General features: G+C 41.0%; 2 protein-coding genes across 7 annotated transcripts in view; both read right to left on the reverse strand.

Annotated features, from left to right (window-relative positions):
- The window catches only part of sulf1 (sulfatase 1), a 75,021-nt gene extending 69,177 nt beyond the window's left edge, over nt 1-5,844 (reverse strand). Inside the window, exons 1-2 of one of the 4 annotated variants that reach the window (XM_034572243.1) lie at nt 5,633-5,836; nt 883-975 (exon numbers count right to left, since the gene is read on the reverse strand). The gene's annotated coding sequence lies outside the window, so the exon portion shown is untranslated. Of the gene's footprint in view, nt 1-882; nt 976-5,632 lie in introns of all 4 variants that reach the window. The other 3 variants (XM_034572246.1, XM_034572248.1, XM_034572247.1) reach the window with 3 other exon arrangements.
- Nucleotides 5,845-8,807: 2,963 nt separating this feature from the next.
- c20h8orf34 (chromosome 20 C8orf34 homolog) overlaps nt 8,808-14,469 on the reverse strand; it is a 54,403-nt gene continuing 48,741 nt past the window's right edge. The window contains exons 13-15 of one of the 3 annotated variants that reach the window (XR_004612354.1): nt 13,541-13,637; nt 10,028-10,183; nt 8,811-9,312 (exon numbers count right to left, since the gene is read on the reverse strand). Coding sequence is in view for 2 of the 3 variants with exons in the window: in XM_034572702.1 (XP_034428593.1) it covers nt 10,125-10,183; nt 13,541-13,637 (156 nt within the window). In the remaining variant the exon portion in view is untranslated. Of the gene's footprint in view, nt 10,184-13,540; nt 13,638-14,469 lie in introns of all 3 variants that reach the window. The other 2 variants (XM_034572703.1, XM_034572702.1) reach the window with 2 other exon arrangements.

The raw sequence follows: 14,469 nt of genomic DNA on the forward strand, positions 1-14,469 counted from the left end.
ATGTGTAAACTTGTATTTATTAATGGAAACTGTGACCAAAGTACAAGTGTTCTCCAAGCGATCCCACCTGGAAGTAGCCAAATACAATTCCAGTTTTTAGTTGACCAACTGAGGGGCGACAAGAAAAACCTGAGCAATTAATTTAAACTTATATTTAGTGGCTGTCTCAACAACCATCAAGGAAATTTTGAAAAATGTACAAGATTAAACGTCTTAACCTTCAACAGGTTTTTGTCAACCTATAAAGCAAAATTCAATAATGATTAATGTGACAAGTATTTTATTATCATTTATTAATGATTTATTAATCATTTAATCTATAAGGTGTCAGGATTTTATTTTTGAATTGCCATGATTTCTCAGGCTGAAGTTTATATCCTCTAATATTTTTTTGCTCTAACCAACACTAAATGTCAAGAAAAACTTAAGAACAAACCAAAACTGAATATTTTCTGTTGATCAACTGACTGTTAATCGACTATTAAATCCTCTTCTTGAAGGAATATTACCTGTTTAATGACAAGTTTAACCTTTCCCACATTTTACATCATCGATTTTACAACATAACATAACACTTGATCTTTAAAATATTTCTAGTGACTGGGATAGTTGACCAAGTGTGTTTCATCATCTCAAAAGATAGAACAGCTCTGCTTGAAGTCAAAAACTGTTTGTCTGTATTTTGAAAATCATTCTTTACAGTGGAGCATCCTGAAAGGTTTACTAGACATTCACAACCTGTTTGCATTGACGTGGAGTTATCATTGTACTTTGGGATTTTCACTTTTTCAGCAACAGATTAATGACCAAAGTGTCGACATATGGGGTCCTGCCAACCAGGCATATCATCAGAAACACTCCAGGAGGAGATTTTTAGCTCACCTCCTTCAGCAACATCATCTGTGCCCTCTTGTGGAGGGCTGGCACAGTTCAACCTCGTCACACGTCTTCACTCCCTGCATCTAACCATTTGGTCTGAGGGGGAAAAAATAAACATTTATCAACAGTGATTTTAATGTGCTTCTTATGCCTCTATAGCTGCTCTTCTTTCTCTTTCTCGCTCAAAACTGCTGGCATGTCCCCTGCACCTCTCAGCTTCATGGAAATATATCAGATGAACTAGTATCAGCCCCAAACCCCTCATTGTTTGGCCTCAACTTGAAAGACTCTTTAACGTCAGTGGGCTATATTCGTAAACTCCAGTCCAACCATGAGCTAACTTGTCAATGACATCACCAAGGAACAGTAAAATTACCCGGTTATCAACCATTTCTCTTTGTTCGTTCCCTCGCCCCTCGTTAAAACCAGCCACAGGGACACATTAATATCAAGATCAATTTAAAGGGGGATTTTAGAGGCAGCTCCTACTCCACTGGGATGATGCAAGGGACAAAGGAAAAGGGAGAGAACAGAACAGCCAGTACACAGAATTTATAATGAAAAAGTTTATGGCTGATATTCAGATTCAGGGCGGAATAATTTGTCTCTTTTAGGTTTTTAATGTGAAAGGTACGAAGTCTCAACTGAATGGACGACTTTCAAGACTGGATATGTTTCATATAAAAGCTCCTATTCTACGTTATATATCACCGTGTATAATTAGTGATGATGTTGCAGATTCTGCACAAAGTTGCTTTGGATACCAGTTAATGGTGTTTCCCTTCTTATCCAATAAATCCATTTTATTTTCATGTTCGCTGACACCAGCGAGATCATGTGCTGCAAAGCTTGACTGTGCGCCGACCATATTGTATAGATCAGATTTGTGGAGTCCGAATTTTAATAGACTGCACCCCATTTCTGTAACCCACTGCTCCAGATCTTTTGGGTTTCTACTTAATAGAATACTTTAAACAGTGTGGCTGTAATACTGTTTCAAAACTGGTGGTTGAGGTAGCCTATACCTGCTGTGTAACCTTCTGATACAACATTTTCTTTTGAGTCAACTCTATTCCCATGGCTCAAACGACCTACTGAGGTTTCAGAGGTACTTGGTTTGGATAAACATTACATTTACAGCTTTTGATGAAAATGGCCCAACTAAAAACGAGCCTTAGAGAGGATATAGGGGCGAAAACAATCTGGGACAGCTGGTGTAGACATCCAGTCATTCTTAGCTCAAAAATCATAAAAGTGAAACCAAGAAAATGGAAATCGTTCTGCGCAGCCAGAGCAAAAATACTTATGAGTCACGGGCAGAATTTCATTCTAGCTCTGCTGTGAAGAAATTCAGGGGATTAATCTTCTGTGTATGCTCTCAACATCTTTAGCAAATCTTGACAAACTCCGTCACAACAACAAATGTGACTCGTTAATGTTCCGGTCCGTCCATCATGCTTCGATTCAACCCGGCTGGAGCTAATGTATCATGACCCCTGAAAAATTCCACTTAGCGTTGCATTGCTGGGAAATTGAGATCAGACTCTTGGCAGCGTTCATCTTTGATGAGGGGAAACAGCGTCATCTCTGTGATTGGGAAGGAAGAGAACCAAACACTTTCAATGTTACTCACATAGCGACAATTAATCTGTCCTTTGCCATTTCCCTGCTATGACCGAGAAGTCAGTGGCCCTTAACCATAATCATATGACTGAGGCTAATTCTGTTGACAAGTATATGTGCAAAAAGAAAAGCAACAAAAGGCCACTCATACTCTTCTCGCCAACAACGGGACATAATACACGAGAGAAAGCAGAGAAAAAGAGCAGCAGGTGCGAAGCAGCTGAAAGCCGTCAAACGTCTTCTGGCATCAGTACAGACGTTCTCTGGTTTCCTATGGTCAGAGATTCACTTGAGGTTATTGAACATTGAACAGCATCGTTCAGTCATACTCCGCCCTTTTTGTCCATCGAATCCCTGATGAAACAAAACAGATACTGCACTTTACTGCCAAATCAAATGATTCAATATTGTTTCTACCGCTTGCTCAGTTAGGAGCAGTGGGTCATCTGGAACTTGTAATTGGACTTAAGTACTTTTCTTATAGGCCTTCTAGAAGGAAGGGAAAGGAGCAGAGGCAGACTGTTTTGTGAGAAACTCTTGCTTCAGAATGAATGTCTCTGCATTTAATGTTGAGTTGAACTTTTATACAGTGGTTTATGGTGGTGGTATGGTTTTGTTAAGGGGAGACATAATGAAGCTCCAGATGTGACCAAACCGATCAGGAAATGTTTAATCCATTATCATTATGCTCTAGGCCTCGGAATACACACATATCACTTTATGCAATCTGACAATCTAGATCTGACGATTTATTACCAGTACATCCCTAAAAAGCTCTTCATCTAACATCCCACTGATATTTATGTCCTGTTTTCAACAAAGGAAGATAGTAACACAACAATGCTTTTATTGAAATATGAATCCAATGAGCATCTGGCACGAGAGCTGACATTGGTTTAGCATGTTCTCTGATCATGTTTGATTGGTCATGGCAAATCACACAGATGTGAATGTTGCAGCAACATTTTCTCCTGGATATTTGGCTTGTTGGCAAAAAGTTTCTCTCCATAAATAAAAGTGAATTGATAAAGGTGGGTTGAAGGAAAAAGGTTGCACAGATATATGTTACTCGACCATCCACCAGCAGCCTCTGGCAGAAGGCTTTGATAAATGGGTGAATGCACAAAAAAGTACGCAGACAGCCAATTAGAAGAAAGCAGCATGAGAACGGGTAATAAATCACAGCTTGAGTAAAAAGCCATGTGCAGTGCTATGTGCAATAAATTCACTGCAACTTTATATGTAAATAAAAAAGAAAGAGCGGGGATCCGGAGGGAGCGTTGATGCTTTTGGAGCACAGGATAGTGAAACCATCGGCTCTGATGGTGAAACATAACCCAAGTATAACTACAGCACCGGAGGTGATCCGCATTACCCTGAGGGCACTTTAGTGGATATAAAAGAGAAGGCAGTTTTACAATAGCTATACAAATGATCAGGCTAACAAAGCTTTTGTGTCCCTGCCACACTATTTTGTTTCAGCCCATTCCAGACGTGGATAAAAAAAACATCCACACAAGCGAGCGCAAACATTTCCAAGACACGGCAGACCACTAGACCAAGATTAGATCCTTGCATTTGAAAGAATAATAAGTCTAATACGAGCGCACAGATCCTCTGGACCCTGAGACGAGCACCGAGTTTGGATGAGTCATCTGACCCAGGTCTAAGCCTCACCCACCACAATGCCTGCCAATGTGTAACACACACACACACACACACACACACACACACACACACACACACACACACACACACACACACACACACACACACACACACACACACACACACACACACACACACACACACACACACACACACACACACACACACACAGCCTCGCTTTTGAAAAGATCCCCAAGCGTCTGGAAAGCTGACCACATCACGGTCAGGGAGAAGAACCATAAATTAGTGTGGGAGAAAGGAAAGGGAGATACAGACAGGACAGCTCAGACTACTGTTCTCACACACTGAGGTCTCACAATTGAACCATAGTGAAGAGCAGGGTGCTCTCAAGGCTCCAGGTCCTTATGCGACTCTTATAGAGATTTGACAGAAAAGCCTCACAATCAGCCAGAGATCACAACAGGATTTCTGTTTATCCATCCAATATGTAATCCCTCTGGATTTTCTGAACAACTCTTTGGAACAACATTAAATACACAACGTTCCAAAGGATCATACGAGCCTTTGTTAATCCCAGTAGCGATTTATTCTTTTAAATACAACATACCAAATGAGGGATAAACCATTTCCATATCATGCATCATACAAATTGAGATCGACACCTTGATCTTTGCGGGGAAAAAATGAGTAGGAAAACAAATGTTTATGTTACTACACCATGTGTAGTTGTAAGAGGAGAAGACCAGTGAACCGCCACAGCAAACAGCTGAAAATGTTAGGAAAACGTTTCAGCTAGAAACAACACGACACGTGTTTAATACGGACAGTTTGTCCTTCAGCACTTCACAAGTCCTGCCAAACCTAACAGCCTCAAACTATCCACACAACAATGATGGATATCTTCTGGATTACAATGTTGGGGTTGGGATGGTCAGAGACTATTTTTATTATGCTGCCTGAGGTTTGAACAATAAATGGATTTAAGATGTGTTCCTACGACTTAGGACAAAGCCACTACACAAATAAAACAACCAAAGAAACTGTAGAAATCTCACAATTAGACTGGATTTACATTTTATATTCACAGAACATTTCAGGGCAGTGGTTTTCAAATAGCCGTCACTATTACGCTGCAACAAAAAATAGCCATTGTAGGATAATTTAATGCAACCTGGTGGTTAAAGTTGCTCATTGGCAGTAATACGTACCATATCCAAGCTTTTAAAAACAATATGCAACTCGAGTGAGGGGGAAAAAGTCTGTTATTGGGAAAGAAAGAATAAAAATGACAGCAAACCAGACAACAAACTGGCTGATAGTACAGGGTAGCTACCAGCTAGTTAGCTTAAAGTCTCCTAAAGACATAAGAGTAAAAATGAAGAGAGCAAACCAACCAATAAACTAGCTACTAGCCGGTTAGCTTGAAGTCTGTTGGGAAAAAAGAATAAAGATGATAACAGAAAACCACCTGGCTACTGCTACCAGCTAGCTACTAGCTTACCTTGAATTGGTCTGTTACCTTGAACTTGGACGTAGCATCCCTCCTGTTGTCAATTAGCTAAAGGCTAAAGTTAGCACTGTTATGAAAACATTTCTAATAAAAGAATCTCAGACTGGAACAACTTCACGAAGTCTTTTCAACCTGAAACAAATGTGAAGCTTTATTATGATTTACTGCTTTCAATGGCTGTGGTCTAGGTTTTGAGCTGTAGGGGGCAGTAGTGCGCCCTCGCTGCTCCAAGTCTGCCATCACTTGAAGAAGAAGAAGATAATTGACTCATTTATGAATTAACTATTTAAAAATATTTGTTGAGGATTCCAGCGGTATTACTGTATGTACTGTGTTTTTACATATAACTGTATAATTGTGTAATTTTTAAAGTGTATACCGCATTTGTACATGTACTTATTCAACTTCATTTTATACATTGAATCATAATCATATTATTAATAGTAATAAGTTTGTCTCTTGAGAAAAACTGCAAATGTTTTGAAAACAGTAAAACACATGGGCTTTCTCTTATTCCGAGACTTAAAATAATATTCACTGATGTAGAATTCAGATGTAACAGTGATCACCTGGGACGACATTAAACCGAGGAGGATGAGTTACATCAGCCATCCTTCATGCCCTATTGGTTTTTATCACAATACAACGTGCCTGAAATATGTGGCACTTAAATGAAAATGTCCCTGTTAGAATAGGAAACTGCAGAAAAACAGGTTTATTCATGCACTTCATTGTAAAAACACCAAGAGCCATGAAATGATTTGAGATAGATTCAAGATTTTAATGATTATGTTGTGTGCATTCAATAACAACCAACCCCATGTGGCAATAAATAAGACAGCTGATCTTTTTACACTTTGCCATCTTTTATAAAAAGGTTTGTACAAAACATAGAAAATATGATTCCAAGTATAACATACTTAGGAGATCTGGCAGAAACGTGGCAGATTTTTTTCTTTCATGTTTCTTATTAATCATCAACTCCCTGAATAATATCGTGTTGGCAAAATACATGTCCAAGATTGGGGTAATAATGCACCCATTGTTCCAGTGGCACATAACAGCTCAACACTGGCTGCGAACATTCACTGCGAGTCTGGGCTGTCAACACCAGAGCTACAATTGTTTATTACTCTAATTTCTGTAAGACAAAGTGAATGACAGTACTTCAGTGGGGTAAAACTTCTACCTTGGCTTTAAATGAAAGCACAGAGCAAGGCCATGAGTTTCATATTGATGACAGCCTGGGAGAAGTTATCAGCGGAACCCGATTTCATTAGCTCTGTGAGATCAGGCAGTTCACATCAATGAACGCTGAAAACTAAATCCAGATTGTTGATTATGTTTTAAATTACAGTTACCATTAAAAAAAAAAACCAGCTACACAAACCTCCCCCGGGTGGTTCAGCAGAGGAGTCCTCACATAAAGGGTTTCAAACTGAGCTTCTACATAATTATACTTAGAGCTGGTGATAACTTTGCTTTAGGTCAAGACAATGGTCTGGACTTGTTTAGTGAAGATGACAGGAGGTGGCAGTTTGTCTTGGAAAATGAATTGAATTGAGAATATTAAAGTAAAAGTTAAATAAAACGTACTCGCACATGTGCCATGTTCTGTTCCGTCTCATTTTCCTCTTCCGCTAATTGCATTTTAAATTTCCAACCTAAGATTAAGTGCCATTTACTCAGTAACACCACTCATACAAATCCGCACACACTTTCTATGCACACTGACACAGTCCCAGGTTTCATACACACACACATACATGACTAGTTTCCCACATACAGCACATTCTCACCATACTGGAACATTTCAAGCAGCGAGCGATACTGACTTTATATGCCTTCAAAGCATACCTCCCTTCCACCATAGATTTATTTGTGCTGTACGTCAGGATAAATCCCAGTCTGTTGGGTTGTAAATTAAGACCTGGGTCAGTCTGCTGACCATTGATGGTGGTCCGGATCTCCCAGTAAGCAGTGATGTCTGCCGCTGTTCCTGGGTGGCCTTCGCAGTTGCTTTGAATGGGCCTGGTGTATAAAGGCCTGCACAGAAAACACACTTTGAAGAGATATCAGAGGTTTTATACACCAGAGAGGTGGTATTAACGATATGAAACGTGATCCCCCAAATTCTTCATATCGTGACATCTGTGAGTGATACTGCGCAGTTTTAACAAAATAATTACATGTGTGCTGCATAAAATTAACAATCATGATACATTTGGGGATAGTAATACATAGGTCTTGTGGCTTTAATGTGAAATATGATACTACACAAAGGTATCAGTAAGGTTAAAACCATTTCATCTTGACAAGTTGTGACGTGCTGAGACATCCGCAGATACTCGGGGGGGTGCTCTGTCTTTGTGTGACATCTGTGGCTGTAACTGAAGTCCTCATCTCGCCTTATTCCAGAGCTGCTCACGCTTCGATATTCTGCTGACATTACAGCTGAAGGACCGGAGGAGACACATGAACTCAAAGGAAAATATTGATAGTACAAACCGAGTTAGCATGCTGCTGATCTGTGGGACACGAACAGATGGGAATCATACTCCGAACTCCCCTGAAACACAGTGAACATGGAATATAAAGCATGACAGGAAAATATTGTTTATAGCGATATAAAGATTATATAAAGGCAGCAGTGTGACTCGATTATGCCGTGTCCTCAAATTCTTCTGCAGGATCTTTGAAAAACCACATCCCGTCCCAATGAGCAATAAATGTGCAGCAATACATGAGACATTACTCCACACATACCATGTTTTACAGGGTGGGGTTTGAAAGTGATTAGTCTTCTCACACATCCTTTTTTACAGGAATCACCCTCAAAGAAAGGACACAGAAGATTTGAGTTGTTTGTCGACCACATCCCCGAGACAGACTCGAAAAAGATGGCGCGGTTGAACGTACCGCACCACACAACACAACACAACACAGTAGGTTTCAAAATGGAGGGATCAGACCGTGTCAGGGCGGGGAGGGTGTGTGTGCATGGAGCGTGCGTCTCTGGTGCTGACGACGCACGTGTGACACTCAGACGACCACAGTTTGACCAAAACATGCCCAGGCATACACACACAGGAGCAACGTCATGTTGGTCAGGACAGGTTTCTACGTCTCCGTCAGCGCCACAGTTTGAACTCCGGTCTTAGTGTGTTGCACGTCCAATAACAGAATCTGAGACACAACGGGGACATGTGCACCAAATCATTTTAATGAAGATAACAGCATTCCTTGTGTTCCTTCTACGACTTGCGTATTATTTGGAAATCACTACATCTTTTAACAGTGCGTATCGATAAATGTTTTCCTAACACGGCTGTGCTGCCCTCACAGTGTGAATATGCACTAGGCCAGGAAAAAGAATCTGTCAACAACAAAATGCATCTGTTTCTACACTCCACACGGAGGTTCAATAGCATGCTATAGAGCAAACAAAAATAAATGTTGTATTTCATACTCTGAAGTCATATTTTCACTTTTTTTTATCATACAGTTACAGTACAATGTCTATGAAATATCTGTGAAAAAAAGTATACAATCTTTTTTCTCATTCGTGTGAATTACAAAAATAATCGTCTCTATACACATATTCAAAATGTCCAGTGGTTTGCATAATAGTTTGATTGGATCAATGTCCCTGGTCTTCCGTCACTATAGGCCTGTGAAAAATGAGAGACAAAAACATCAGTCTCCTAGAAACCAAAAATCAGACACATTGAACCGCTAATAAGAATAATAACTGGGGCAATTACTATGAAACAGCCATTGAATATTTAAACATGTCACAGTGCAAACATGAGGTGGAAAATGAGGCCTGCTGCTGCCCAGTCGAGGTTCCAACGACCGTATTTCATAAGTTCTGGGAGAGCGGTGATTGGGGTGACTCAAGCAGCGAGCTTTGAGTTTTGGTTACCATGGCAATGCTCTGGCCTCTCCGATAGCCAAGCAGCAGCAGCAGCAGCCTGCTCTCAGATCTCCCTCCAGACTGGCACACTGACACTGGGAGCTGTGGGCACCTCCGGAGCCACAAGAAGGAGAACCGCAGACAACCTCAAACCAGACAGACTTTCTCCTTCTCCCAAATGTTGACGCTGAGAGTTTGACACTGTCTGCTGCGTGTAAACTCAGAGCCCGAGTGACTTAATGGAACTGGGCAACGGTGTTCATGTCTCCACACATGGGCAAGCTCTACCAATCACGTATCAGAGCCACCGTGCCCTCCATTTAGTCTGTGACGGTAATTGAATGGACCATAAATGAAGGCGTGGGCCTCCACGGTCAGTCACCCATTGGTAGTTATTTGGGTAACGTGTTGTGGCTACAAATGAGGTCACTGACAGACACTGACACACTCAGTTTGAGGCAGTTGCTTACAGTGACAGAAGTCAGACTGGAGCCGGTCTTGGAGGATCGTGGGACGCAGCACATCATGAGGTGAATCTGTCTCTGCGGATCTCAGGCTGTGACGCCTCTAACTGTTCAGAATCTCACCTGAAAACACAGATCTTTTACTGGCATCTCGGGCACCACCTGTAAAAATAAAAGACAGAATATGTGTCACATAGAGGTGCATGATGAGCTTAGGGAAAAGTTTGAGATACGTGTACTCACTGGCTGACACTGTCATAATACTATGACTTACTGCATGTTGTGCCTTTAAATATTGAACAAGTTAGCTTAGATAAGCACATATAGACTGAAACAGAAAATGGCCTCCCTGCTGTTTTTCGGCTTGAGTTTTTTGTACTGAAACCCAATTACTGACCTTTAAAGAAACTGGATAGCAATTTATTTTAGCTTTGAACACAGCCAGGCTATTTCCCTATTTACAGGCTCTATGCCAAAGACTGTACATAAAGATGGACAACATTGCCGCTCCCCAAAAGTGTAGGCTGGAGAAGCCCAGGATCAAACCGCCGACCTTCTAGTTTGTGAACGACCCGCTTGACCTGGACGCACTTGTGTGCAGCTGTAATGGTTACAATGTCCATCACGTGCAACAACACTGTTTCCGCTGTTATTCATTTTGATTCTCTGAGGATGAATAACACAAACCACACCGATCACTGTTACATCCAATACGTTGTGTTGACAGGTGTATGACGTAACTTTCTGATCTACTTCCACTCCACACGTCAATGCTGCGCTAAGGGAGATGGCCACATGAGGACAAATGGTTTACAAGTGAGAAAATGAACAGACGTCTTTCATCTCCTTTGTGGTATGTGTGGTTGTCCCATTGTGGAAGTTTATAGAATAACAGGAAATACCTATGGATTTTTCCCCACATTATTTAACTCCCACCACACGCTTGGCGGAGGCTCAGACACATCTGCTGTGATAATGGGAAGAGGGTGTCACTGCACTAATGAAGTGAGCCCAATAATCATGGACACACACACACACACACATATAGGTATGTGGACATGATGAGAGCAGAGCAAACGAGTTTGAGTACAAATATGACCACGTGTTTGAAATAAAATGTGAAATGAAGTAAGATAAAAAAAACAAGATTTGTTTTTCACGTTTTCCTGCCAGAAGAAATTGAGTAATTGTGATCAGACAACAATTACAACAAGTAACTGGCTGCAGCAGTGGAAGATTTCTGTGATTGTTTCCTTCTTCCTCTGTTTGTGGAGTAGATTTGTGGCACAAATTAAGTGTTCTGTTGCCAATATGCAATTTAACATAATCAATTCAAAGGTCAAAGAATTACCCCTGAAAAGACTGACGAATTAAGGGGGCAAAAAAATGCTGCTGAAAACAATTTTAATGTCTCCCCAGACTAATACAATCACTCAAACACATGCTTACACATGCACACATGCACAAAGACACACAAACCAGATTTCAGTGAACACTCCTGTGGGCCCTCTCTCACGCCAGAAGGCGCTTTGTCACGTCTTGTGGCTGATGGGTCTCCTTTTCTCTGTCAGTCTCTCTCTCTCCCTGCGTCTGAGCCACCTCTAACTCAATATGTGGCTTGTATTCTTTCTCAACATGCCACTACCATTGCCAAGACTTGGAGCTGGCCCCCAGGGGCTATTAGGAAAATTTATCCATTTATTTTGCAAGATACGCATTTGGCAAAACAACGGCACTCTGGAGGAACTAGTCAGGGGGTTGTGTTTCCATGTGACAACCATTTGCATGCTTGATCTTTGTTTGACTGGGATTCTCGTTTCATAACATCAATGAAAACTGTCTTTTTGAGGCCCACGTGCATTTGATTTTCAGATCGAGTAGCTGATGCTTTGTTTATGGAGAGAACAGGGCCAAGTTAATCAAAGAACTTTTCTGAAATCATTGAATGTCATTTTTGGACGGGGACAAATCAATATGAGAGTTGGCATTAGCAGAGTTGTGACAGGAACTAAATATGGTAATGTTGGTGCGTCTGTCCATCCAGCACATTACTCCACTCACGAGATGTCTTTACGGCTACAAGCCACGTTACCATGACATTTGGTTCTGTATTTTGATCAGGTCATAACACACCCGTGAGGTATCCCAGAAGATGAACCTTCCCTGTTTGGGACACTCCACGGGCACCAGTCTGCAGCATGTCAGGTCAGATAATACACTTTGCACACAGGATCTCAGGATCTAATAATATCGTAAAGTAAACGTAAAGTTCCTTGTCATCCATCCTTTATCTATACAGCTTATCCATTGAGGGTTACAGGGGAGCTGGAGCCAATCCCAGTTGACATTGGGCGAGAGACGGGGTACATGGGGTTAGAGTCCATGGACACAAGGGCCAGAGTACCTGGAAAAAACCTATGCAGACATGGAGAACATGCTAACTCCACAGGACCACAACACCACCATCATGAAATTTGCAGAGCCTATTCATGCTTCCAGGGGGATACACCCTGTTGAATCTAATGCCTCTTTAGTCTTTCAGTCAGTGGAAAGATGTGGACAGATACTAGCCCTAATCGTAAAGCTTTAGGTTTAGCAACATTTTCCGTGTGCCGTTTGCTCTGTCCAATATCTCCATATCAACACATCAGGCCTTAAAACTTCCTGTCCTGCAAAAAATATGTAATATTTACATGAGTTAGTTTGCATTTAGTGCAGCTACAGTGTAAATCCTGACAAACACCTTCGAGGATCTGAGACGTTTAGCCTTGTGTAAACCAATTAAGAGGGCACATAGTTGACAGTCTGTTAGTAGACATCAGTGGATTGAGAACTCCTCTTAGTTTCATTCTGGCAAGCCTTCCAACTATCAGACCAAGCTGCTGTATGCGTCCATGTGATTTATGGCCGAGAACATTCAAGGAGGTCTGATCTAATTCAGTCACATTCAAAGCCGGAGTAATGTGGCGTACTGTATCGCAGCCAGACCACTGCTCGGACTGGATTTATGACTTTCTAGCTTGGACCGTTCATGTCTATTGACTGGATCGTGATAGATATACATCTCGAAAGGTGGTGCCAGGAAGAGAGGTTTTACATGACAACGTTTCACCCCTGAGGAATTCACCGAACTGTGTCAGTTTTTATGTGTCAGCCCTTGTGCTCCATCGCAGTAATTTTACAAGGAATAGTTGCACATAAATCTTCATTCTTTTTTAATAGGTCTTTTGCCACTTTCGTGCATCGGTTATTCACTAAAGTCACATTACAGATATAAAACAAGCCTCACTTCTTACTGGGGTTAAGGTAAAAACATTAGAGGCTGGAATTAGTCCAATTTGAGAACTGTTGATTCAATAGACAGATTTTAATAAACCACAAGCAACTGAACTGAACAACAAATGATCCCTCGCTCTAGTACAAGGAGCAGGAATACAACAAGATGATGAAAAATGAATTTAAAGTTTGAAAATACAGAAGAAAGGAAGGAAGGAAGGAAGCGGTAGGTACGTCACTCACTGTTATCCTGTTCAGGAGGCTCCAGGATGTCACTGTCTGTGTCACTGGGGATGTGCCAGGGCTGTCTGATGGCCTGTAACTGCTGGTAAAACTCATCCTGAAATGGAAAATAACAGAGACCATGGAAGAGATTTTGTTATTTTTGCTCTGTGGATTAAATAGACAGAGAGAGAAATGGAGAAGAAAAATAATCTTATTCAGCCTGTCAGTTCATTCATCATCATAGCATCACTAAAACTTAACTTGTACAAAACCATTCTCATATACTTGAACGGCAATGTACAAATAACCGCACAATTTTTTTTTCAAAGTTTGATGATGGAAAGTACTGTTTCAATATTTGCACGAATAAAAGAAACCAATATATCCTGCATTACCGGTTAATTATTACTAATAGAGTGCAATATTACAATGTTTTGCATCATATTATGTTCAATATCATGGTTCGAGGACGACAGCTCTACCCCCTATTTGTGTTGTTATTTCTCTGAGTCACTGGTTCTACATTTACTCCATACCCACTTTTTAGTTTCACTTTTTTTTTAAACTTAATAATCTATTATTTTATTAGTATTTCAAAAAGGTTCATGAGTCCCTCACTCTCTAACCAGGCCTGGGGACCATGGGACCAGGGGGCCTCAGTAAAATCAGACTGGGTCTCACCGCTGTTTTGATAATGGGAAGAGATCTAACTAGGTGTCAACTAGTATAAGTGTGAGTATACAGAGGGACTGCCCCCCCTCCATTTATAGAGCCTTCAAACAGGTCTTGTATTTTAATAGCGCTGCTGTTAAGTAGATCATGAAAGGAATATAAGACAGAAATCCCATTGAAAGTCCCCCTTTTATGCCAGACTCATTTTTCCACAATGAAACGACATCCTACTGTACAGACCTCCACGACTCTCAGCTAACCCCCCCCCCAGTGTG

The sequence above is a fragment of the Hippoglossus hippoglossus genome, chromosome 20 (genome assembly GCF_009819705.1).
Source record: "Hippoglossus hippoglossus isolate fHipHip1 chromosome 20, fHipHip1.pri, whole genome shotgun sequence".
NCBI classification, from domain to species: domain Eukaryota; kingdom Metazoa; phylum Chordata; class Actinopteri; order Pleuronectiformes; family Pleuronectidae; genus Hippoglossus; species Hippoglossus hippoglossus.